At 41.1% G+C, this 27,716-nt stretch overlaps 2 protein-coding genes across 2 annotated transcripts; both read left to right on the top strand.

Annotated features, from left to right (window-relative positions):
• The first annotated feature begins 4,212 nt into the window (after positions 1–4,212).
• On the top strand, positions 4,213–7,760 carry LOC308304418 (polyubiquitin-C). Its single transcript, XM_080749010.1, has 2 exons — positions 4,213–4,329; positions 5,528–7,760. The coding sequence occupies exon 2, from the start codon at positions 5,536–5,538 to the stop codon at positions 7,591–7,593; it is 2,058 nt and encodes a 685-aa protein (XP_080605136.1). The 5' UTR covers positions 4,213–4,329; positions 5,528–5,535; the 3' UTR covers positions 7,594–7,760.
• A 2,763-nt stretch (positions 7,761–10,523) lies between these two features.
• Positions 10,524–27,158, top strand: zswim7 (zinc finger, SWIM-type containing 7; the record flags this gene model as incomplete). Its single annotated transcript, XM_080749361.1, has 5 exons — positions 10,524–10,691; positions 11,633–11,654; positions 13,961–14,063; positions 24,112–24,216; positions 27,048–27,158. Exons 1-5 carry the CDS (start codon positions 10,613–10,615, stop codon positions 27,156–27,158), a joined length of 420 nt encoding a protein of 139 aa, XP_080605487.1. The 5' UTR covers positions 10,524–10,612.
• Between the last annotated feature and the right edge of the window lie 558 nt (positions 27,159–27,716).

Below are 27,716 nucleotides of genomic sequence, written 5' to 3'. Positions count from 1 at the left end.
TGAGCTGTTTAGGGGGAGAAAAACTGTAATGAGTGAGCTGGCTGCCTAACAACTCAAATATAATCTGCGAGTATTAGGTAGCTACTTGGGTCTGACCCAATAGGTGGCTTGTGGTTCTTTATATTACTGTGCAATGCTGAACTGTGCCTTTTCAACTGTTTTCAAACACTACTGATACTGTGTCCATAAATATTTGAATGCAATGTTCTTTTAGCCTTGCTTGATAAACAAAATAGCATCTTTTACATATTTTTGTTGGAATGACACATCTGTGGTATCATAACACTATTTATTCTTGGCTTGTCTTTTGGGATGACATCACCTGATTACTCCTGGTTAATTCACTGAAAAGTTAGTTAATCTGTATTTTGTTCTAGTTGTTAGCTTTGAATGAACTGTCAGAGCTAACAATTAGAACAAAATACAGATTAATTAATAATACAGATATTAAGTGTTAAAAAAAAGGGAAGTGGGCCGTGACTTTGATTCAGATGATTTTTTATTTTATTCAGGCTGATGTAGCATGAATTAAAAAAAACTATAGCAATGATTACAATCAGAATATTTAGTTATTTCAATCAGAATATTTAGTTATTTAACACTGGAATTTCACTTACTCTACCTTTAGCTTAGAATTTAGCTTTTGTCAAAATTATTATTATTATTTTTAATGTTGATATGTTGATCGAATAAAAGCGTGTTATTCTTGGCCAGTATTTTCTGCTGCAGGTTTAGACATGTCTCTTATTTTCTTGTGCGCTAGCATGCTTTCTTCCCACTTCTCGCCACAGAAGTTCTCAACTGTGATACTGTGCACAGTACCTGGGTCCAGACAGTGGGGAGAGACACCTAGGGAGAGAAAACAGCAGTAGGCTAAAAGGCTTGCTTGGTGTTTTTCATGTGATGCTTTGTGCCCATCTCCTGTTTGGTTGACAAATATGTCTTGCTTAACAGTCCTACTTACCATACCCATCAGGGTTAGAGCGAGGAGTGTAGAAACTCTGGACTCCACAGGTTTTACAAAAGCTGTGCTTGGCAACATGAGTGTTAAATGTGTAGATTGTCAGATTTTCAGACCCCTGAGAAGAGATGAGCAAAAACTGATAATAATAAACTTCCATCATCACCCAAATTATTACTTTTAGTTATTCAGTTCAATTGTATTCTCACCTGTAAAAGTGTGAAATTCTTTTTTGGCACAATAAAATGATGATTTTGCTTCTTGGTGCAAATGCTGCAACTTAAGAAGGAAACATAAATTAGTAGAATAGACTATTGTCTATTGGTTTGTTCATGTAGCCTACAGTGTGTGTATTTACATATTATAGCGCACGGCCGCGCGCGCACACACACACACACACTTTTCTTATTTGGGTCATCCTTACTTGCAATGGAAAACATGAAGGTCAGGAGAACTCCAGACTTCGAATCTGACAGTCCCACAGTGACAGCCACCAGTATGTTTCACAAGATCCATCCTGTAAACAAACCCATATAGGGTAATAATAAATCAGAATTAATGGTCATTTATTTGTATTAAATGAGAAAATGTATCAACACGAGTACAAGCCGGAAACCGGGGCATTTCTAGTAAGATCCATAAACAAGTGTGACCTGTTATTGTGTAAATTGCTGACGTGCGTCTTCTATAGGTGTGTGGGGCCAACACTATCAGCTATTGCTCAATGTTTCCCATCATGAAATCCCATGTCAACGTTGGCCTACACCAAAACAAAGTCCAACCAAGTTCTTGGTCGCCAGGAGCCTGTTTTGTAAGCAGCACTTTATTTACTCAGGGCAAAGTACAGTCAGGAGGCTTGCACAAACACATTCCAGTGAAGCTAAACCAGTTTAGTGAGGCAGGCCAGGCCCAGGCCGTTCTGCCTTGAGCACATGCACTGACGTAGCGATCACGCGTCGGGTGTCAGGTGACAGACTGCCTGCCTGGAGGGAATGCTGTGACCTAAATCACAAGCCACTCCTTGTCCTCAATATGTTTTCTTGCTGAGTCACTGTCTTAATACACTGTAAATTATTTTTTATACATCCATGGTTGGGAACACTGAATCACACTAACTTTATAGTCCAGAAGAAATCCTTATGCAATTGACTTTCTTTAGGCACAGCTATCAAGGCCCAACTAATATTAAAATGATTATGAATGTATTCACACATTGCTTGTATTTAGTTATGTATTCATTAATTTAACCTACTTTGATCTATTTTCCATTTGGTATGTCAGTTGACTAGTCATATTTAGTCATAGGGCTACTACCATCCTATCCTATATTAAAGGGGGGTGGGGTGGACAGAAGGACCAAAGCCATGACACTCTGACACAGACATAACCATAAATAAACCCAATACGCCTATATATAGGCATGTCACTTTGACTCAGACATGACCATAAACAAACCCTGATATGCCCATATATAGGCATACAGGAGATCAGGTTGTCCAGAGCTGAACGCTATGCCCATGGATTGGGATGCCAATATACAAGGTATTGGGCATACATCAGGAATCTCCATATATGGGCATAAAAGGGATATGGACTGACAGATACAGAAATCTCAAGTATATGGGCATAAGGGACACAGGTAGATGGACACATGCAAAGATCTCCATATATGGGCACAAAATGGTCAGACAGATAGGTCACTAGACTCGGAAATATCAGTCTGATTGGCAGTGTGACAAAGGTGTGAAGGCCACGTAGCAATCTAGTAATCATAAACGTCCTTATTAATAACCTACAATAACTGATGAAGTTCAACATTTTTTGGCCTTTAGCTGACACTGAATTGCCTTTCGGAAAAGTCACAGGCTGCAAACCAAAAAACACTATCTTTGGAAAAAAAGTGAATAAGCAAAATTAGATTTGCAGCAGGTGTTTGGTCTGTGTGGGGGTTCTAAACAGTTTTAAGGCCACACCAATGCAACTCCTTGCAACATGGTTGCCAGACTTTGCAAGTAGTTGCATTGCATGTTGCAAGGAGTTGCATTGGTGTGAACTGTATCTTCCCCCATCTTTAATCTGATAACAAACTGACTCGAACTAGATAATCTTGTTGCAACTTATTTTAGCCAAATTGAATTCATGTCTACCATCACTGATTGTTGTTCTTACTGTCTGTCATTTAAGCCTAATGTCTCTATGAATTGAGTACAAAAGGACCCCAATGTAAACAAGCCATTGTGTTATCTTGGGTTTAAATCCTATAGGCCTAAGAAGACCCTGTATCTGAACTGTACTGACCTGTTGTGCTTTTCCTATGAGAACTTCTAATAAAATATTCAATCATTCAACCATCTGTCTTTGGTGATTGTTTGGCATCCTCAGGAAATGTACTGACTTCAAGCACATTTAAGGCCAAAATGTAAATACACAATTTATTTATATCTGTCAAACCCAAGTACCCAACCTTTAAACATCTTATAAAAAGAAATAAAACACTATACATGATACCTGGTGTGTGTGTGTGTGTGTGTGTGTGTGTGTGTGTGTGTGTGTGTGTGTGTGTGTGTGTGTGTGTGTGTGTAAACAACATGGGTTGCCTTAGGAACAGTTAGACAAATGCACTACTTCAAGTCATTTTTATGCCAGGGCATGAATTTCACCAGTACAGGCCTAAGCTTTACCTGATACTGATGTCACAACCGTTGGTACATGTTTAGAAATAAACAGTAATCACATTTTCCATCTGCTAGCATATTTCTTACGCAATAAAAACACAAGTTAGCCCATAGTCACTTGCTTGGTCGTTTAAAGATTTTCACCAGCTGTTGTAGGCTAGACTAAGTGCATGAAATAAAACGTTATTTCTTTTTTATGCGAACTATTTGAAATGTAAAGAAAGGCGAAGCTGATGATGATGGTCAGAAGAAGAACTCATCAAACAATAATGTGATAAAAAATTAACCAATCATTGATGAAACAAACAATACCGCCATCCAACCAGAGGCTTGGTGGGAAGGTCCCAGTTGCTGTTGTTCTAGTAGGTTCTGGGAAGTTCTACCAAGTGTGTACAATGATATCAATCCGCGGTGAATCTTATATTTTATAATTCGTATGTAGTTTATCTGTAAATACTAATCATAGTTATGTGCAGTGATATTGTTACACATCACTCTCATAAAGATTATTTATATGAAACAATATGCGAAATATTACTTTGGAACAGCGGGGACTATACTCGAGTGCGGAAGGACACTGACATCACCGCTACGTATAAATACCAATGTTGTAGCCCCTTCCGGCATAGTTCCTGCGGAAAACAAAAGAGAAAAGAGCATTTCTGACAGCTGTTAATAGAAGACATTCGAATTGTAAGTATTATCCGTCCCATTTTGTTAGTGCTTCTCTTTTAAAACTTCAGTCGGCGATAGGCACACTAAACGTATGTTGACATAGTTTTATTTCGAGTGTTTTGTGGTTGAATTTGCGCTCTAGATGGACTGTAACCTGTATTGTGTATTGTGAAGTGGGAAATGTTTAGGTCGAGTAAAACGACATTTTCTGTGTAACTACAACAATAACACATTCGTTCGTGAATGTAAAGATCTTTAAACATGTTTTTATTAGACTGTCATCGAAATTAACATCGGAAACTAGTATAATGAGTCGTTTATAGAACCTGCCGTCACAATGGTAAAAAGCCCGCGTTTGTTAAAACTAACACAAATGTGATGTCTCTGATAATTGTTCTGCGTATTTTCTGTTTTGACCTCAATGTTCGAAGAAAAACCTGCTCGCGAAGCTAATGCTGGTAGCAATGACTAAGCGTTTTCAGCATCTGCCATTACCGTCTGGTTGGAACAAAAGGGAGGTCCATGTCGAACTATAAAATGGCGCTGGTTCTCGAATGGCGACTAGCTGTACTAACTGCTTGCTTCTAGTTGTAATTAATGCTCTAGCTACGGCTTATTGGAAAATAACGTATCTGTTAAATATTATGAGACTTATTTTAAAACGTTCTTGTATTGTCTTAAAGTTGGGTGGCTGGTATAATGTCATGATTACCAGTGGCGTAAAGTAACTAAGTACATTTACTCAAGTGCTGTACTGTACACTTTGTTTAGGTATTTCTACTGGTATTTCTACTTGAGTATGTCCAATTTCCATTACTTAAACTCCACTACTCGGATCCAAATATTGTATTTTACTCCACAACTTGGTTACGAGTTACTTTGTAGAATGATTATTAAAAATAAAAAAATATATATACCACTTCAACCTTATACATTTCGGCCATTTGAAAATGGCCGATCTACAAGTTCACAGTGCGTTGCGCTACGACTTAAATTGTAGATCTATTCAAAATATTTTAATACATTTGAAATCTTGAAATGGGTACTTTTACTTATGGTACATTTTGATGCCATTACTTTTGTACTTCTAATCAATTACGTTTTTAATTCTGTAAAATAGTTTCTATTTGGCTTTTTCCACCGCTGAAGATTATTACCTGAAATGAATGGCCCCTAACCACTTTTCTTTTTCTTCTCTCCTTTTCCCCCCTCACAGGTGCAAATATGCAGATCTTTGTCAAGACCCTCACTGGCAAGACCATCACCCTTGAGGTCGAGCCTAGCGATACCATTGAGAACGTGAAGGCTAAAATCCAGGATAAGGAAGGCATTCCCCCAGACCAGCAGAGGTTGATCTTCGCTGGCAAGCAACTGGAAGATGGCCGCACCCTGTCCGACTACAACATCCAAAAAGAATCCACCCTCCACCTGGTGCTGCGTCTGAGGGGAGGCATGCAGATCTTTGTCAAAACCCTCACCGGCAAGACCATCACCCTTGAGGTTGAGCCTAGCGACACCATTGAGAACGTGAAGGCTAAAATCCAGGATAAGGAAGGCATTCCCCCAGACCAGCAGAGGTTGATCTTCGCTGGCAAGCAACTGGAAGATGGCCGCACCCTGTCTGACTACAACATCCAGAAAGAATCTACTCTCCACCTTGTGCTGCGTCTGAGGGGAGGCATGCAGATCTTTGTCAAAACCCTCACCGGCAAGACCATCACCCTTGAGGTTGAACCAAGTGACACCATTGAGAACGTGAAGGCCAAAATCCAAGACAAGGAAGGCATTCCCCCAGACCAGCAGAGGTTGATCTTCGCTGGCAAGCAACTGGAAGATGGCCGCACCCTGTCTGACTACAACATCCAGAAAGAATCCACCCTCCACCTGGTGCTGCGTCTGAGGGGAGGCATGCAGATCTTTGTCAAGACCCTCACCGGCAAGACCATTACCCTCGAGGTTGAGCCAAGTGACACTATTGAGAACGTGAAGGCCAAAATCCAAGACAAGGAAGGCATTCCCCCAGACCAGCAGAGGTTGATCTTCGCTGGCAAGCAACTGGAAGATGGCCGCACCCTGTCTGACTACAACATCCAGAAAGAATCTACTCTCCACCTTGTGCTGCGTCTGAGGGGAGGCATGCAGATCTTTGTCAAAACCCTCACCGGCAAGACCATCACCCTTGAGGTTGAGCCAAGTGACACTATTGAGAATGTCAAAGCCAAGATCCAAGACAAGGAAGGCATTCCCCCAGACCAGCAGAGGTTGATCTTCGCTGGCAAGCAACTGGAAGATGGCCGCACCCTGTCTGACTACAACATCCAGAAAGAATCTACCCTCCACCTGGTGCTGCGTCTGAGGGGAGGCATGCAGATCTTTGTCAAGACCCTCACCGGCAAGACCATTACCCTCGAGGTTGAGCCAAGTGACACTATTGAGAACGTGAAGGCCAAAATCCAAGACAAGGAAGGCATTCCCCCAGACCAGCAGAGGTTGATCTTCGCTGGCAAGCAACTGGAAGATGGCCGCACCTTGTCCGACTACAACATCCAAAAAGAATCTACTCTCCACCTTGTGCTGCGTCTGAGGGGTGGCATGCAGATCTTTGTCAAAACCCTCACCGGCAAGACCATCACCCTTGAGGTTGAGCCAAGTGACACTATTGAGAACGTGAAGGCCAAAATCCAAGATAAGGAAGGCATCCCCCCTGACCAGCAGAGGTTGATCTTCGCTGGCAAGCAGCTGGAAGATGGCCGCACCCTGTCCGACTACAACATCCAGAAAGAATCCACCCTCCACCTGGTGCTGCGTTTGAGGGGAGGCATGCAGATCTTTGTCAAGACCCTCACCGGCAAGACCATCACCCTTGAGGTTGAGCCTAGTGACACCATTGAGAATGTCAAAGCCAAGATCCAAGACAAGGAAGGCATCCCCCCTGACCAGCAGAGGTTGATCTTTGCTGGCAAGCAACTGGAAGATGGACGCACCCTGTCCGACTACAACATCCAGAAAGAATCTACTCTCCACCTCGTGCTGCGTCTGAGGGGAGGCATGCAGATCTTTGTCAAGACCCTCACCGGCAAGACCATCACCCTCGAGGTTGAGCCTAGCGACACCATTGAGAACGTGAAGGCCAAAATCCAAGACAAGGAAGGCATCCCCCCTGACCAGCAGAGGTTGATCTTTGCTGGCAAGCAGCTGGAAGATGGCCGCACCCTGTCCGACTACAACATCCAGAAAGAATCTACTCTCCACCTGGTGCTGCGTCTGAGGGGAGGACAGTAAATCTAAATCATTCCAAACAAAGAGTCCACCCTCCAGCTAGAGGAGGATAGTAAAAGTATTCCTTATCTTTTTGAATTCTGTTTTGTTTTTGTTTTTTTACCCAATATTGGCATAAGATTGAAAAAGTTAAACATTTATGCAAGACTCGAAATAAAGAATTGAATTTACCACATTTGTGTTTTTTTTTATAAAACTTGAATATAACAATGTTTTACATGGCTTAATCCATTTAGACCTGGTGCTAACTATACATTGTTTTACCTTAAGGCTGGGACTCCCTCTGTCACATTAGTATTTGCTATATATGTAGCACTAATTTATTTTACATTTTTTGAATGAATTGAAGGTTTTCAGAAGCCTTAGGTTTTAGAAGGTGTTTTTAGAATCAGCCTTGGGTTTAAAAGGGTTAAAGGAGTAGTTCACACCAAAATGACTTTTTCTATTGATTACTCATGCCATAGACTTGAGTTAAATAATGTTTTTTGTTGTCGCATTCCTAAGAAAAAATGTATTTTAATCAACATACCGTGACGGTTTCCCCATCCAGTGCCATGCATTTGGGTCTCCATTCGGAGAGGTAAATTTACTAGAATACATTTTTTTTTTGTCTTAAGATTACGAATACAAAAAATATTATTTAACTCAAGTCTCTATGGCTTGAGTAATCATTAGAAAGTCATTTTGGGGGTGAACTACTAACTGGAGGGATGTCAGACATGTCATACATTTTTTTTCTCAAATCTTTCAAGTATGAAGGGATCAACACTTAAGCCCCATTCCCACTGGGCATGATAACTAAAAATATTGTTCACCATTTTGTGTGTATATACATTATGTGTGAACACTGCCATCCACTTGACTTATATACTTTTTAGTCTGGTTGGTGCTCAGTGTGGATGGCCTTTACGGTATGGTGCTAACTATGGTTGAGGGGAAGACCTACATGGCATGCTTTAAAGAAATTAAGAAACCTTAATTAGTTCCCTCGGTTGCTTTCTCAGAAGCAGGTGCTGCTCACTCGCCCTACAAACTGCAATGTAAGTTAACCACTTGTGAAGTGGATAAATTCAGAATTCAATAAACGATGACAAATGTTAGTCATTCTGTGCCTGAGGACTTTAGTTTCATCTGGCTGTCCATACAGAGAACACGATTATTTCCTCAGATTTGCATTCAACAGGTTTCATCCCAAGGAGTAACAGGCTTTCATTGTGCCTCATAGTCATTTTCTGTCTAATCTTCATTTGTCCACTTCACAGACAATTATGTTGTGAACCGAGTCCTTACATAGTGGCCAAATAATACATCCCATTAATGGTTATACAAATGCAAAGAGTAGTCATCTTTCTAAATGGGTCATGACGTTTTAGTAAACAAATAAGACGTGTTAGCTATTTAAGACACCATGTATCCTCCATGCTAGTTAGAATTACTGTCAGAATGGGGGCGTATGGCAGATACTTCCTGCATGCATATAAAAATATTGTGCAAAATAGAGCATTTAATATCTATGAGATTATATTCATAACTCCTGAAAGGCTACTCAGAAGATGACTGACTCATTGAACACAGGTACAGCACATCTAATTTAAATAAAGAGTGTCTGAAATAATCGAGAAGAAAAAGAAAGGTGAATATTGCCTGTCTGCCAACAATATATACACACCAATTGTATAGCTACTAGAGGGTCGCGGCCCTTCGGGCCGCTCACATCTAGTTAAAAAAAAAAAGTAAAAAAAAAAGGAAAAAAAAAGGAAAAAAAAAAAAATAAACCTTAAAAAAAAAAAAAATTGGGGGGGGAACTATTGTGGCGGAACTATTGTGCCGCAGCGCACGTTTCCGGTCGGACATATTTGACCGGCGGACTATTTTATACAGAGGCAAAATATGAGGGTAATAACGAATACAACTGTATACAGAGGTTTGGAAACGACATCTTGCAAAGGTGACATGGGTGTTTGAATTTTTAAGCTATATTTAGTACATATGTAGTACAACTTGGCCAAGTGGTTTGGTATTTAAGTTAGCGATACATGACCCGGAAGTAGATCACTTACTCTTTTGTAATATAAAGATTGATTGATTTAATACTTTATTAGAAGTTTGCTTAGGAAAATCACACCCGTGTGAACTGAGCGGTGGTTTACCCACCAACCCACCATCCCCCCCTCCCCCTGTGTGTGTGTGTGTGTGCGTGTGTGTGTGTGTGTGTGCCTGGCCTGGCCTGAAAACAGCGCCCCTCCCTTAACATGTGTGGTCATAAAAGGTACTACACCACAGGCTTGAGGCTACATACAGACCCACCCACATACAAACAAACAAACATACATACCTACACACACGGCCACGCTATGGAGACGGTGTGACCACCGCTCAAAAAGTACAGGACAGTACAGTTCACTGATTCAAGTTAAAATAAAAGGATTTGAAACAATGTCTCCAAAATTTCCAACACTAACCCTATCTCTAATCCTAAACCGAACCCCCATGGGAGCGTCGCCACTCCGACAATAAGAAGTCAATTTCGGAGTGGCGACATGTCGGAATGGAGAGAGCCTCCCGTTTAAATTGGGGTCCTTTGTACTCAATTAATGAGAGTTAAAAGTTTCTGACTGGCCGGTATTAGCTTTAGCAATTTCGTCTGCTAATTAGATACATCCATATTAATTATATAAAGTGCACATCGGGAAAAATAGTCAACTTAACAAAGCAATCAATTAAAAATATTGCGTTTATTAATAAGCTTGTCCACCCGGCTGTCATTTACTGCAATGCATTCAGCGGAGGAGAGGGCGAATGCTGACGAATCTGCCAACTTGAATTGACTCGGACCAAGAAAGGGAGCTTGCTTTAGTATTTCAGGAAGTGTTCATTTCTGTGAAATCATGCTTCATGCAAACCATGATGCAAACCAAGGAACATTCTTTCAAACTACTAATTGGACCACTAAAACAAGCTCATGCTGCTGTCGTCTGTGCTTAACGTTAATACAAAAAGATAGTCTGCGTCTCAGCGCCTGATGATGCGCTCATTTTTACCTGCAGTGGCAGAACAGCTTTTCGCTGACATCAAGAAAACATATGAAGAAAAGTCACAAAGTAAGACCATAGCCCATATTGTGGAGTGGTGTATGTAATTAAGTACATTTACTTAAGTAGCCTATTGTAAGTACAATGTTATAGTATTTGTACTTTACTTAGCTCCTTTAGGAACCTCTCCCCCCCGAAAGGAGCTATACTTTACTTGAGTATTTCCACTACATCTCAGTTACATTGCAGTATTGCTACTTTTACTTAGGTAAAACATTTCAGTAATTTTCTTGCTTGTTATAACCATAATACACCGCACGCAAATCAGCCATTCACAGCATTGCTAGTTGAAGTCGGTTCTAACATGATTACTCCATAGATTGTGTTAACACAACAAACATAATGGCCAAAGTCCCACCTACTGTACCTAACAGATCTCACATCATATCAGGCAGCCACATATTCTTTAAAAAGTTCAAATAACATGCAGTTTCATTTTTCGTGTGTAGATGGCACTGTTGCCTCAACATTTTCACATTTAGTAGACGCAAAACAAGACTTGTTTCGAATTGGCAGCAGCATTTACATTTGCTCTCCCACCACACCATTTTGGTAAAATAGCCTAGGGTTTTCTTTTTTACACAGTCTCATTTACAGCAATGGTCTGGCAGAGGGGTTGCATTCAAACAGAATCATAGTAATTAATTTAACAGTGGCACTTGTCTTTGTAGTTACTAGTTCATCAGATGAAGGCTATAAGCAAGAGCAAGTTTACCAAATCATTAGAAGATTAACAGATTAGATTAAGTTAATCTTCTAATGAGGAGACAAATGTGAAGCTTTGGTCTTCTAGTCACAAGATTGTAGCATCTATCCAGAAGACACATACTTCTAATATTCTGACTAGCCATATTTATTTGTAGCGCCTCTCTAACCTGTTGTTGTCCTTAGCTGAATAATGTTATCGTAATGTTTGGTTAATGTTTGCTTTGTCTTTTTTGTTGTTGCAGTCCCTGATGATCTACTGATAGCGTAAGTGTCCTGTAAAAAAAAAAAAAAAAAAAAAAAATATATATATATATATATATATATATATATATATATATATATATATATATATATATATATATAGGCTATATATGTATTTGCATTCATATAAAATACTGTTTTGCTGGCACCAGTTTTAAAGATCACAGTTTCTGAGTCATCCCACTTTGCATGTCTCTGAAAATGAGTGGTCAATAGTATGCACTTTTACAATCTGAATTTCCCTAGCCTTTATATTTCCTGGTAGTCTCTGTGACTTTGCGCCTCACATGGGTCATCATGGCCACATCCTGCCTGTGGTCAGGAAACCTCCTGTTTCTTTCTTTGGTCATCCTCACGTAGACCTACCGTCGGCTTTTGGGGTGTTATTATTAACCTTGCTGTTTTTATTTTTGTCCTATTTTTGCATCGTGTTCAGGCACACCACTGTCTGAGGTTAGGTCGCTCTGGGGAGACGTTGTTCTGGGTCATCTGGTAGCCGAAATACTTGAATCCCCATGTCCAATGTGTGTGTGTGTGTGGGGGGGGGGGGGGGGGGGGTACATAACCCACCAATAGGTGCACAACCCACCAGTATGGGTTACAGTATGTATTGATGTATTGTATTGTATTTATGTTTCTATAGACGCGATACGATTGTATCACGATATATTGAAAATTCAAGTCAAATAATATGCATGTACACATTATCACATTATAATGATAACTCAATGGACAAATTGAGTGAAAACCATTTTGATTTAATTATATTTTCATTTATTGAACAGCACCATCAGGACTGGAGTGTCAGGACTGGACTTCTACCATTTAAAAATATATTTTAACCATATTGGGGGGTGGGGTTTACCCCATTTCTTCCAGATTTCTTCATTGCCAATTCCCCGTTTTGGTCCCTGTTCACCTATAGTCTCGCAAGCTAGACTGTTACCTTTCACAATTTTCAAATGCTTCCGTCCATACATAGCATTCAGAGATTGTGGAATACCGGTAGTTGTCTGGCTCTTGGCTAAGTTAGACTAGTGCACACCCCACACTGTGGTCCTGGGGAGGGTGTAGACAACTTCATGCCTCGTCTGCTACACCAGTGTAGCAAAATGGCAGCTCAGTTGACGCATTTCTCCAATAAATTGCAGCGGCCCGGCCAATGCGGTCTCCATATATCTATTATGGTTCATGGTATGTCCCCCAGTTCCCCTTTTTTTGAGCGGTGGTCACGCCGCTCCTATACGTGGCCGTGTGTGTAGAGGTACGTGTATGTGGGTGCGTCCGTATGTAGCCTCAAGCCTGTGGTGTAGTACCTTTTCTGACCACACATGTTAAGGGAGGGGCGCTGTTTTCAGGCCAGGCCAGACCAGGCACACACACACACACACACACAAGGGGGAAGGGGGGGGGGGGTTGGTGGGTAAACCACCGCTCAGTTCACACGGGTGTGATTTTTTCAGGCAAACTGACCAACCATTAGGAGGTGCTAGTGCAGTAACAAATACATGGTCCCATGACAGCTTTCCACCCCATGGCTTGAAGTTCCTGGCCTCTGCATTGTGAATCCTCACATCACCTCAAATTGATCACCCTGGGCAAGATATGACTTCCGCTTGGTTCCAAGATTTCTAGCGGAAGTGCTGCGTTTAACGGACGTTACGTCATGCAGTGCGGGACTTTTTACATTGCCCAGTGAAAAAAATACAACTTCCGGGAAAATTCAGCCCCACCTCCTAGAACGGTCTCTGCCTCTTGACCAGGCTTTTCTCTTCGCAGATGAGTAAGCTTGGCTATGCGAGGCTACAAATTGATTAGCCTTTTCTGTTGGATGTAACGTGATTGGTAGGCTAATAGCTAGGCTCTGGTAGTGATAGTTCTGCTGCTGCAGCTTACAGTCTGACTCTGTTCACAACCCCAGCTCCAGCCTCTTCTACTTGCTTGGCGTTGCTTACTTGTAACCTATCTTTTCCAAGCCTTTGTGCATTGTAAAGAGAACAGCAGAACTTAGGCTTGATTTACAGTATATGTGATTGCATTTTGGTGTCACATACCGAAAGTAGCCGATCTACAAGCTCACAACATGTTGTGATACAAGGTTTTGTGAGCTTGTAGATCTGCTATTTTTGGTGCGCGCTACCAAGTATAAATCAGTGGATGACCTCTTTGACTGCAATAAATGTTTGAACACTTGATGTGATGGTAATGCCATTATTATTATTATTATTTATTATTATTATGACATTCATGTATTCATGCACACCACAGTTTATTATGTTTGTACAGTATGTCTTTCTTATCTCTTCCAGGTTGAGGTTTGTCTTTGGGTCATGTGCTCTGCAGGCATTGGACTTGGTGGACCAGCGCTCTGTGACTTGTGTGTCATCTCCCAGCGGTCGGAAAGCCTTTCAGGTTTGCTATGCTTTTGTCAGTGTTCTTCCAAAAGAAAGGTTGGCTACGTGTTGCCAGTACCATTAAAGGAACACATCACAGTTTTCAGCATTAGTCCTACATTTGTTGTAATGTTCCATTCCAAGAGATAATGTTCCATTCGCAGCCATACCACTGAGCAGTCTACTGTACGTGTCTGTGAATGCTGCTGAAATTGTGGTGAAACATGTACCCCAGTGTACTGGGGCACAATATGTGAATGTGAAACAAACAGTCCTTGCTTCCTGGTTTTTAGCCGTTATCCTCGGGGCCATGACAATGTGTTTACAGCAAAACACAGATCTTGATTTCAGAAAATATTAATCATGTTGGTAGCATAGACTTTATGGGCTGCCAGGCTGGTGCTTGCTGACTATTGCATCATGTACAAACTCCAAGAAAGGTCAAAGTAAACATAAAGATGAATTGGCTCTGATTGTATTGTAGATACACCCTGTATTTATTACAAACACACAATCACACACACATACACACACACCATTTCTCTCTACAATGGTACAGTGCTTATTTTTCATAGGCCAGACATCTCGCTCATAAATCAAATAACCAGGGTTACATTCATAACCTATAGTTTTCAGCTGGGTCCTGGGGGCTTGTCAAAGTATGTGAGACGTGATTCAGAAGTTCGGGGGAACGGGTACCGTCCTGAAGTTGGCTGTACGGTGCCACCGAGATGTTGGGACATCCCGAACTCATTTTGGCGTTCCGCCCAGCTGAATGAATGAATTTTGTCGGCAGTGAAGCCAAGGGACCACCGGTTCCCCTCAGACATATGGAGATTCGGTGCACCCCATAGATTCGGTGCATTTTCTGCAGCCCTCGGGACAGTTATTCAAGGTTTTGCTGGGCAACTGATTTTCCCTTGTGGGATAATCAATCTATCATTCTATCTATCGATTAAGGCCTTTTGGTCGGACAGTGCCTGAATTATTCCTGGGACACACAGACAGACAGACAGACAGACAGACAGACAGACAGACAGGTTTTGTGAATTAATAGACAGATTATGATGATGTTGATCATCATTATTTATTATTTATTATTATTGTATTATTATCATTTAATAGGAAGTAGATTACCATGTGTCTCCTATGATTCACAGACATCTCCAAGTTCAGTTTTCAATCAAATGTTTTACAGATAGTCATGTAAAATCTACTGGTCCTTTTCTGAGGCAAGACATCAATGTTTTGATAATTGTTCAATCTGCCTATTCTAAACTCAATACATTTAATTATTTTTGATAAACTACTAACAATGCCTGTTGGGTTATGCAATAACCATTGTACTCATAGTACATAGTTGTCAGAGAGCCCCTAGTGAGTGTCTGTCGGTAACCTCAGTAATAAAAAAGTTATGAACCTAGGCTGGTCCACTGAGGTTGTGGTCACTGTGACCCAAGTTTCCTGTAAACTGCTTCATGCCTCTGTGAAAATAGTGAGAATACAATGTGGCTAAATGCAGACATGATTCCTCCCTCTCTTTGAACACATAACTCCATTGTCATCTGAATTGTTTCACTCCTTAACCCTCCAGGCTCTCTTTGTGGTCCGGAAGGATTTGTTGGAAATTATTAATATACTATATTTAGTTATTGTTTCTTTTTCATTGTGACCTATCTACAGTAACCCTTTCCCTCATAGGAAAGCAATATTAAATATAGCTGAAAGCAGCGATAACGGGGCCAAGCACAAAAAGAAAAACAGAAAAAAGAAAGGGAAGAAGAAGGGGGGCAAGTGGGAAAGGAGATTAAACAAGAAAACATAGAAGCAGATGTGAACTGTTCATGATATACTTAAGTTAGTTAAGGTGCTAGAAAAACACAAAAACACCAAAAAGTCGTACATGGGAGTAAGGTACAAAATGTCAGTGTGTGTCAACCACATGCATTAAGCAATGAGAAACAAATATATGCAATATGCACAATAAGCCATAGAAACAGAAGACTGAACCTGAGAGAAAGAACACCATGCAATAAACACATTAGCATTTTGAATAGATGAGCAGAGTTATGAGGGATTGTCGGTATAAAAACGGCATGTCTTTATTATGTTGCTTAGAATTTCAGATTTCAAACTCTAAAACATTCAGTCATCAAGACGGAGCCTGGAATCGAACCTGTGACCTTCTCTTTAATAGGCATCACTCTACGCATTGAGCTACAACAGCCCGGTTTTGAAATTAAACTTTTGCAAAGTTGAAATGATTTGTCCCAAATTGTAATGGAAAGTTAAACTTGACATTACAGTCTATCTACAGTGAATAATATGCATAAATGTACGTATATAGGGCATTGCAGTTCAAGCCCCACCCCGTCCTCACTCTAGAGCCGAAAGCGTTTTCCCCATTCATTTCATCCATAGACATACGTGTAAAATATTTATTTAAACGTCTTTTAAGCCTCTGACAAAGTTAACCTGGGTTCTGAGGAATCATGACAATAAACACTATTTTTTGCATGCAACGATTAATTAGAAAGCTGAAAAAAAGGGCAGGGTACAACACTGTGTACATCATTTTTGTCAAAACTGCAGAAACTACACTCCCACAAAGCATTGCGAATTACATTTATTTCCTGAAATATATCCTATAAACCACGCTCAGTTTAGTTATCCAGGCCAGGATATGGCTGTGGACGCTCTTAGTTTGAGTTTGCATTTTCTCCCCATGTCCCCTAGGGTAGGTACCACTATAAGTTCATTGGTGCGACTGGAAAAACAGGACTGGCGGATGTGCGGAATATAGTGCGGAGTGTAGAAGGAACTCTGCCCCCTGTAGTGGGAAAGAGGGAGTCCCGCCAGTCCCGCATCTGATTGGCCTACCGAGCATCCCATTCTGTGATGCACAAGGACGCTGAAAAAAATGGGTTACAAAAATCGTGGGATAAGAGATGTCATGTCAGCTGGCCTTCCAACAGTGGCTACTAGGGGAAATGATGTCTATTCTATCAAAAGTGACTATAGTATACTCAGTGGAGCCAGTCTATCAACAATTAATTTATGAGTGAATAGAAGTGAGTCAGTTATTATCAACAAGCCTACAGGCATCTATCATGGTTCTGTACAAGTGTGTGCCAGAGTTAAGCAAGTCAGTACACAGAATAAAACACACAGTATGGGGTTCAGACTTGGTTGTGGAGCCTGATGGCTATTGACAGAAACAAATTGCTTTGGTGAACCAAATCTGTGGCCGGATGACTACTCATTTGGTACACCTTCAAGAACTATTCAAAATGCGAATGGAGCAACAGCCTCGGTGGCTATAGTAGGGCTGTGTGGCTCGACTTCCAATAACCTGGGATCTAATCCCACTGAGAGTAGAGGAGTTTTTAATATAATAGCACATTTTGGTCACCTTCTCCAATTCAGACTGGCTACTTTTCAGAGAATGGAAACACATTTTTCCACAAATGCACAACACAACACAACCTACTATGATGCCTCCTCCTTCCTCTCCAAGAGACCTCCGGTTTCCCGGTCAGTAATAATAATAATATAAAAGTAAATACAATAAAGTGAGTATATAGTGAGTATATACTTGGGGAGGAGAGGGGGGTACAATCATTTTGTAAAATAATCAGACAAATATGTATTGCCATTGATATCGAATTATTTGTGTCTTGGTGCCCAGGTTATATCCACAGTTATGTAGCACCCCCAATTAATAGAAATAGGGCATCAGTGCAAAACAATAAAACGGCAGGACACATGGCAACATGTTAACAATTTTCCTATTCATAGACGTGATTTTCAGTGCAGCTTCCAAACACTTTAAAACATCTTACTGGCGACTTCTTAAGTGCAAACATCAAACCGCTTCAAAACAGTTGAACATGGCAACATCTTGAGATCAGCACCATCTTATAAAATAAATAATATAAAAATTAAATTAAAGATTCTAATAAAAGGTAGGCAACATTGTGTCTTGATAGTACAAAATCTGTCATAAGGTGACCTTTTCTATGGCTTAAATAGTTCACCCAAATATGACTTCTATCAGTTATTCTTGCATGCTTCCAATGCTGAATGCCAATGCCTCCAAGGCACAAATGTTGACATAGTATTTGGTTACAACACACCAAACATGATGGGTAGCATTCTTAGCCTGTTGATTTAAGGTCTCACACTGAGCAGGAATGTGTATACTTTTATTTGCATTTTATACTTTGACACTGCAGGCAGAAATGTAATGTACACATCCGACAAAGCATCTAATGGCCTTTCAGCGTGCCAATGGAGTTCTATAATGGAACAAGTGTCTGCATGATATTGTTAATATGGTTATAATCAGGAGCCTGATGGTCTAATAAACATACATTCTTTTCTTTTAGGGTTGGCACAAGTTTGGTAACACTAATGATAACCATAACCCGGTAAAATGTAATTGGGGACACTTGTGTCCAATTTGACACAACAACCCAATCAACTGGTTTCATGTCAAACATTTGTCCCCAATTGTAGCCTACAGTAGCGGATCACACTACGATCCTTATGGTCTCAATATTGGCAACTCTTTTCTTTACATTAAACCCTATGAGAAATTACCAAAAGGCCACCGCACAGCAGCCACTTTTAGAAGGTGCCAATCATATAGTGCCTTTTTTCTGGGTGAATAGAGTGCTTTTTTATTATTATTGATAGATTTTGGATGGATTGTAGGTTGACAGGAAATGGGGAGCGAGATGGGGAGTGACATGCAGCAAAGACCGGGACTCGAACCCGCAACGTGCTGTCAGGCTACTTTGGTGCCTCGTTTACCTCGAACAGATTGCTTTTAAAGGTTGAAAATAGTTTAATATTTTCAGAAATATGCTTGTGACTTGGACTACTTGTTATCAGCCGTCCAATCACAACCTTACACTGTACAGAGAGCTGCTTGTTCGAGCTGATTGTCTCGCTATGCCCCGCTATCTGATTTGGATTGACGTTTTTTTTGTAGAACGGCCAGAAAACAGTACAAGTGCTGTTTTGGAAATACTTTGCATTTGAGGAAATTTAATAAGGAAAACAAAGGACTCATACAAACAATGTTACAGAGCAGTGCCAACCAAATGTGTTTCATATAGCAAATATACTGTACTATATTTGTTGTGCTACTTTGAAATAGGAGTATGATGATGATGATGATGATATAATTTACTTTTGAAACCACAGGGCAGCCCCCCTATGTTTTGTCATTTTAACCCCGTTTCAGAGAGTTTATAAATAATGGAGCAACCTTTCGGTCGTAAGACCTTTCTAAAGCTTGAGAAAGGTCTTGTGACCGAAATGTTGCTCCATTATTAATAAACTCTCTGAAACGAACAAGCAGCAGTGTGCGGGTTAATCTGTCTACTCGTCAGATCTCCTCCTAAAGTTTTGTTGCCCACACACCTGCTAGAGAGGAACTGGGTGTGTGAAAGCCTTCTCTTCATAGCTATATATATAGCAACACACGTTTTTCAGAAAACTGTTCTTATTTAGATAGTATATCAGCTCACAGCACGTCACTTCATGCCACACTGCAAACTTGTACATCTGCTATTTGTGAACATTTTTGAAACATGTTGACAAATTCTCTGTCTCTTCTGGGTGTCCCTGGCACAAAGACTGTTCAGAAGGGGGGCTCCACGGCCAAATACATATCATTTTGGGGTCCTTGACACATAAAGGTTTGTCCCTTTTGGAAATTGTAAGGTATATCAGAGTATGCAATTGATAATCAATATGAGCAGGTCACCATTAGAAACCAGTTGACAAGTTGGCCCTCCCATGTGGTGATTCTTGGTAGCATTCACTGTTTCCCAGAATTTTGTACCCACTCTCCAGACATCACTATACAATGCATCCTCTTAAAGGTTAGCACTGGTGTTGTTTCATGTTTTGATTCCTAGATGTAATTCATCATTGTCAAAACAGAATACATGCACGCACGCACGTGCACACACACACACACACACACACACACACACACACACACACACACACACACACACACACACACACACACACACACACACACACAAACTGTCACATTGGCTGTGACATCTGTGACTTCCTGTCTCTGTATGTCTATCTGTCTCTGTCGGTGCTTGTTCACTGTGTTTATTTACATTCCAACTGCTATTTTAGAGTAGTCCCCAAGTCAAGTTCGAAGTACAGTCAGTTTATGTTCTACCTTCTGCGTTGCACCAACTTTGCATTCAAGTTAAGTCTGCGCGCTACTCACCAACTCCTTTTCAAGTCTGAGTCTGTCTCTCCTGGGTCCTATTGCTACCAAACCTTATTGAAATCCATGTTGTTTTAAAGGATGTATAAAGCTGTTGCTTGTAACTAATATTATCTTAAATAACCATTTTTTATTGTGCCTAATAATTTAGAACATTATGGGGCTACTGTATGTCAAAGGTGTATGGATGGAGTGTGATTCAACCAGCATACCTGTCCCAAGCCATCATGCCACCCTGCTTGAAGTCGGCCATTGTCATTCCTGTTCCTAAAAAGACTATCTATGAGGACCTGAATGACTAACTAGACTGATTGAACACTAGTGATTATGAAGTGCTCTGTGAAACTAGTCCTGCATTACATCAAAACAAGCCTACCCACCTCCTTCGACCAACATCAGTTTGCTTATATAGTTAATAGATTCACGGAGGACGCTATTGCCATTGCAACTAATACCACACTGAGCCACTTGGAACACAGACTCAGTCTTCATTGATTATAGCTCAACATTTAATACTATCATTCCTGACTTTAATCAGCTAACTGCCAAACTAGGCCTCCCCTCCCCTATACACATGAATCAAATACTTTCTTATAAACTGATCTTATAGACTGGGTCTTCAACGTTTTCAGGCCAAGGACCCCTTAGCCGAGAGGGAGATACAGCAGGGACCCCCACTACATATTGTATAAAATTGTGTTGCAGATTTTCATCGATTTCATAGATACATTTTCAGACATTTAACAAATTAAATTGTCGATACTTGTACTTGGTCTGCTTGCGTTGAGAGCTTGTAGATCTGCTATTTTTTGGCTAAAGTTCTCATCAGAATAGGGATGTGAGGGTTCAAGTTGTTCACTTAAAACAATTGTCCTATCACACAAAGATTTGGCGGCCCCCCTGTAGTAACTCTGAGGACCCCCTGTTGAAGACCCCTGCCTTATCAAACATATAATTTTCCAAATGTCTGTCTGAGTGTCTGTCTGTAACAGCGTTTCTCCTCGGTGGCTGGAGCAATTGATCTGAAATCGCATCACCATTAGCATATGAACACACCTGACATAACTGTGAAGGCTGTTTGTCATTTTCACAAATCATATGCTGTATATTAGCATTTTTATGGTGTATCTATATCTATTCTGCATCTAGCATGAGGCATATCTATTCTGCATCTAGCATGAGGCAACATGTTTAACCAGCTCTCTGTGTGTGTGTGTGTGTGTGTGTGTGTGTGTGTGTGTGTGTGTGTGTGTGTGTGTGTGTGTGTGTGTGTGCGTGTGTACGTGTGTGCGTGTGTGCGTGTGTGTGTGTGTGTGTGTGCGCGCGCAGGCGGGTGGGTGGGGGGGGGGGGGGGTTGTCTGGCCCTGTTACAGATATTGTCCAAAAATCATGCAGATCGGTACACATCTATAGCCATTAAACGAAACGGGTATTTCTTACATTGATGCTCCTACATATTATCATGCAGTTAAAGTTACTTTCCATCCCTCATATACTGTGTGCACATCCCATAACCCACACACTGCACATCATTTCGGAGCTCATATCTTTGAACGGGTAAGGGCTAGTAGATTCAAAACCAGCTCCTAGATCTTCTCCCCCATCCCACTAAGCACTGGCACACCTCAAGGCTACTTTTGACTCCATATCTATACTTTTTGACTCCATATATACCTATGACTGTTCCTCCTACACATTGTGTTGCATGCATGCATGTATGTTTAAAAGGACGATAAAGGACAATTCTGTATAGTGCACAGACCATATCTGCTTTTGAATCCAAGTCCTGTCTTATCTCACTTGGTTTCCCGTCTCTCTACACATGCGTGCGTGCATGCATGCACGTACAGTATGTTTACAAGGACAATAATGGCATTCTGATTGATTCTGTATAGTGCACAGACCAAATCTGCATTTGATTCCAACTCCTGTCGTATACCACTTGGTTTCCTGTCTCTCTATACTCTTATCTTAAGAATCTCAAAAAGCATAATGCTGTATCCATGATAGTTCCCAGCTACCCTGGATTCTCCTGCTCCCTGATGCCGGTGTGGTCCGGTGTGGTGTTTGTAAAATAATGGGCCATCTAATGTCTTGGTGCCTGACATACAATGGCCTCCCTAGTGGCTGTACATACAGTACTACTGTATGAGAGCCAGCCTTTCTCGCAGTGATGAAGCCAGCACTTTGCTAGACCCCAGGCTTCTGTTTATGTCATTTACATTCACTGAACAGGAGGGCTTGATTTACAGACTTGTTGAGGAATTCTCTCCTTGCCTTTGGATTCCTGCCAGGTGGAGGAAGCAGATTACCAGTGTAAGCAAATGTGGCTTCTATGTTCCTGTTGCCACATCTAGCCAGCTTTGCAGGGTAACTTGCAACAACATACTGTATTACTGTTCCAGGAAAGTACAAAATAAAAGAAACTGCCCAAATGTGACCTGGATTTCTAGTCTTTTGAAACTTCAGCAGTACATACTGTAGCCTTAGTTGTTGGTTAGAGCAGTGTTTCTCAAAAGGGGTACGTGTACCCCTAGGGTTACGCAGGGGTACCGCAAGGGGTACGTGAGAATAAATTAGAAAACGTTAGAAAACGGAATTTGTATTTTATTGTTTTGGTTAATGATAAAACATGACAGCCTTTGTGTGAACCTGCTCAGATGTAAATTGTTAAACCAAATTACAACTGTTATTGAATAGAAAGCAATGTTTATTTGCCATTATGCTGTTTTATTTTGAACATATTGGTATGAAAACTGGACTTTTGATGTCAACTTATCTATGCAAAATGCTCTAGTCAGGGGAAAGGGGTACTCGGCTTTAGGAATCAGCATAAGGGGTACTGCAGGCAAAAAAGTTTGAGAACCACTGGGTTAGAGGTCTCCCCACTAACCCACCCTTACCCTGCCGTGTATGGTGCCTCATTGCACAATGCTTTGCTTCTCAAGCCTGTATCATTGTTCCCGCTGAGGCTTATTTATAAAGAAGAGTCACATTTTAAAAATGGGGTGCTTTTATCTTTTAGTAGATCACAGGGAAAGGTAATTTAGCAAGAGTCTAGAGAATAATGAAGCCTGTTCTGCCATCTTGGGAGACATTAATTATAGTGGGACATTAAGCTAATCTAGTGATTTAATGTCTTCTTGTGCCGTGTACAAGGACTTCCCTTGAAAGACTGTCCTGAGTACAGAATGAACCAGCATACACACAGACCACATAGTCTGTCAACCAAGTCCATTAGACAACATGTTAGAGTTGTTTACAAATGCACCCACCCCTGTCTTCGCTTTCTGGGTGATAAATAATCTGAAATGATGAGAAAGGTCGCCTCATCTTCAACGCAGCCTAATTCTCTCAGATCTGTGAAATATTTAACAGGGAGGGTAGGTGGGGTGTTCCTTCCTGCATATTTGAAGGTTCCTGGGGTGTGTTGAGACATGCTGAGGGACATTAGAGATGCAATGAGTACATAGCCAGCTAGTTTTCCCAAATTCCTGTTCACACTGTACGTTTGACTGCCTCCAGTGTTCCTCGGGTACATCATGTAGGTGGTGCTTTGAAACATTTACAGTGGCAGGACAGAATTCAGACAGGGCTTATTTGATTGAGGTACTTGCCTACAAAGGTACCACACCTGTAACCACTCATTTCTTTGTCAGAAAAAAGTGCCATGAAACCCTACTACATTTGTCAGGATTGTCAGTATTTACATAATATACTTTGCATGCATCTATGCCTGAATGCACTGCACAAACTCATCTGCGTGCCTCACTTGGTGGTGGTTTGTTTGTACTTGTTGCAGGTGATGGGAGGATCAGGACGTCTGTATACCTGCTTCATCTCGTGCCACTACTGTCCGTGTCCGGCATTCACCTACAGCGTGCTCCGCAGAAATGAAGGCCTACTGGTGAGGCTTGTCAACGCTTTCACACTGTCATATGCAAACATACAAACATGTATTTACTTAACCACATTAGAGCACCAACTTCACACACACACACACACACACACACACACACACACACACACACACATGCACGCGTACGCACGCACACACACACACACACACACACACACACACACACACACACACACACACACACACACACACACACACACACACACATACAGCTGGACAGTTTCACGCCCTTTATCCCTGGTCAGGCTCTGAAATACGACAGAGTCAAAGTTGAGAACAAGCACATGCTGTAAAAATAACAGATGTATTGAGTCCACGTCATGTTTTCGTCTGGTCCATGAGGGCGTCTCCATTTTGATCGACCGTTTTAACTGCAGCTCTAAATATCTGCCACCGAGCAACCTCGGATGGCTCCCTACCCTGACTGTCAGCCTGATGGGCTCCCTCGAGGGCACTGCTAAATTCAGTCTGAGAAACTGTGCTTGTAGCAGACCATGAAGACGGCCCATGAACATATCAACAGTACCACTGCCATTCCCCATGAAATGACAGGAGATAAACAAAAGACACTCCATTCACTTTTATGGTTAGCACAATGTCATGATTATTGGGTTGTCTTATATTGTAGATCCAGCATTAATTTACAATGGGTAAGCTTTTGAAGACAGTGAAAACGAGAGAAAAAAAGGAAATCTGTAGTCTGTACACCATTATGCAGCAGTGTGCAGATTTTATTATTATTGTCTCACTGTTGAATTTTTTATCCAGCACCCAGACCAGCAGGATAAGATGTGCGTTTCTTTTGTCACCTTTTGAGACCTTTTTCAGCTTTGATTGATAGGGTTACACAGAAACCACTTTGTGTATCTCATATAACATTGAAAGACAGACGGAGAGAACATAGTACTTTACATAGGATAACATCAATTACAAAAGCAGAAAAAGGGGAAACACATGCATCTTAATGTCGACCCATAAAACAACATTTCCAAAAAATGCCATTCTTTTAGCTCTTGACTGAGTGATTTGTTTATGCCACACAGTGAGTTTGAGCATGTGCTGTAGTGGTCCACCACTCTTGCTTAGAGGACTGTCTTTGTTGATGTAAGGGTGCTGTGGGTGGCACAAGACAGACTGTAATGGAGGTCACATCCTAGTTAGGTTAACCACATGAACCCTAGCGTCCCTATTTTGGGGGGAATACTTTGCGTAAATAGCCTATCTACAAGCTTGTAGATCGGCTATTTTCAGTGAAGAGATTTGGTGCAGAGGGGAATTACGAGGGTAATTACGAGGGGGGCCTAGTGTAGACCCCTGGGGGACTCTAGTCAATGGGGTATATAGTGATTGAAGGAGGGCTCTCTCTCTCTCTCTCATGAAGCCTAAATTCTCATTTATACTTAATTACAAGACTGTCACCATAAATAAACGGATAACCTATGAAAGTGTCACCTTTATCGCTTGAAAATCAGTTATTTACAGTGACAAGTGACAAGACCATGTGACAAAGTATAAATTCGGCTTATCCTCTTAAACACTATATGCTTTGTTGTACTGTGCATCAAATAATGTAAATAATGGCAGATCTGCAATCTTGCATGTCGCAACGAGATCTTGTGGGCTTGTAGAGTCTGCTAGTTTCGCTGAATGTTTGCCTATTTATTACATGCTCAAAATAGGGACACTAGTGTTCATGTGGTCAAAGCGTGCTGGTAGCCTACAATGTGCATAGCAGATGGGAGAAACTATTTTGCAACATCGTCCTCTTCTCATCACCTCTCCTTTGCTTTGTTACTGCAGACTTTGCACACATGACAAAGAGTAATTCATGTTATTATGGAGGCTCATTCTTGTTTAATGCAAGAAAGGCAGGGGCTGACAACAAGTGAATCATTGTTACTCACAATAGCATTGATGGACATAGGTAATCTTGTTCAACGTGCACGTGTCGCATAAACATAAGACGTGCATGCAATTGTGCAGACTCACAGGCACGTGCAGAACAGAACCAAGTTATCTTTTAGTACTGCAGCACACATACTAAACAAATTAATGATCCTCTCACATTGTCTTGGACTTTTACACGCTGTGCTACTGTCCAGACATTTAGGGACATGTACACATGTATTTTATCACACTGATTTAAATCATTTAGCCCACCCCCTCCCCCCTGTACACAGGAACATGTTGAAGTAAATATTATGTAATGTAATTTTCTCCTATTCATAACAGCTTACCCAAAGGATTTCCTATTCATTAGGTCTAGTCTGGTGTTTACATGACATTATTCAGCTGGAATAAAAGTGAATTAGCCATATAAACAAATTAGTAGTTTCCATGCAAACGTCACAAGGGGGGGGGGGGAGTGGGACTGAGTTACTAGGGCCCAAGGGTGGAGGGGCCTTAATTATTTTATACTTTAGCTATTGATAAATAGCGGATATACAAGCTCACAGCGAGCTTGTAGATCTGCTATTTTTGAAAAGTTGTGAAAATGGGTGCAAATCTTTGAATATATGTATTTTTTAAGCGAGTATTTTTTAACTCATATTTTGATTCTGGGGGTCCCTGGAACTAAATATTTTGAGATGGAAACTTAGGTTTTCAAAAAACCTTAGAAGGATTTGAAATATTTAAAGACTTGCACAAATGTTCAGGTTTTTTCAAAAATAGATCTACAAGCTTGTATATCTGCTATCCCCCTATGAAGAACATTCATGGGCGGCCCGCAATGAATCCTTGTACCCAGGGCCCAGAATTTTGTGTGACACCCCTGCATGCAAACGCAATTAATCAGTATGCCCCATCCTGTCTGCCAGTGTAAGCACATCCTGGCTGCTTACCTGTGCCAGGCCATGGGTGTGATTCAGCAGGAGACGGTGTCCGACCAGCAGATGTCCACGCTCCTCTGTGGGACGGCAGACACTTAAGGAGCATGCAGAGTGGTGGGTTGGTGCGATTGGTGCGTACCCCTGCCTCATAGCAGCAGTATGGTCTCTTGGACGTGGACTGATTGAGGCTTGTTGGTCACGGAGAGTTGTCGCACATGGGAATTCCCTCCTTCATTTACAAGAGACTCTCGAACAAATGCCAGATATGTTTTGTTTTGTTTTGTTCTGTTTTTGCTTAGTTTTTCCCATCTTTTGTCAGACACTCTACATCTGTGCAATGAATGATCTACTTTATTTTTAGGTTATTTTCTATCTTTTTTTGAGCGGTGGTAAACCGCTCCATAGAGTGGCTGTGCGTGTGTCTGTAGCCGCTTTCCCTCAGCGTTTTGCCTTAGCAATGTGTTTTCCTCAGCGTTTTGCCATAGCAATATGTGTGTGTGTGTAGCCTGTATTACATCACCAATTACATCCTAGACCAGCTGTAGCCACTTTTTCCTCAGCGTTTTGCCATAGCAATGTGTGTGTGTGTGTGTGTGTGTGTGTAGCCTGTATTACATCACCAATTACATCCTAGACCTATATCCTAGTCTGAAGACG

Source organism: Nannobrachium achirus, assembly GCF_963921795.1.
Source record: "Nannobrachium achirus genome assembly, chromosome: 19".
NCBI classification, from domain to species: Eukaryota; Metazoa; Chordata; class Actinopteri; order Myctophiformes; family Myctophidae; genus Nannobrachium; species Nannobrachium achirus.
This window is presented reverse-complemented; position numbering and strand designations above follow the sequence as displayed.

Coding starts and splice junctions, on each gene's coding strand:
- LOC308304418 (XM_080749010.1), top strand. CDS start 5,536: ATGCAGATCTTTGTCAAGACCCTCACTGGCAAGACCATCACCCTTGAG.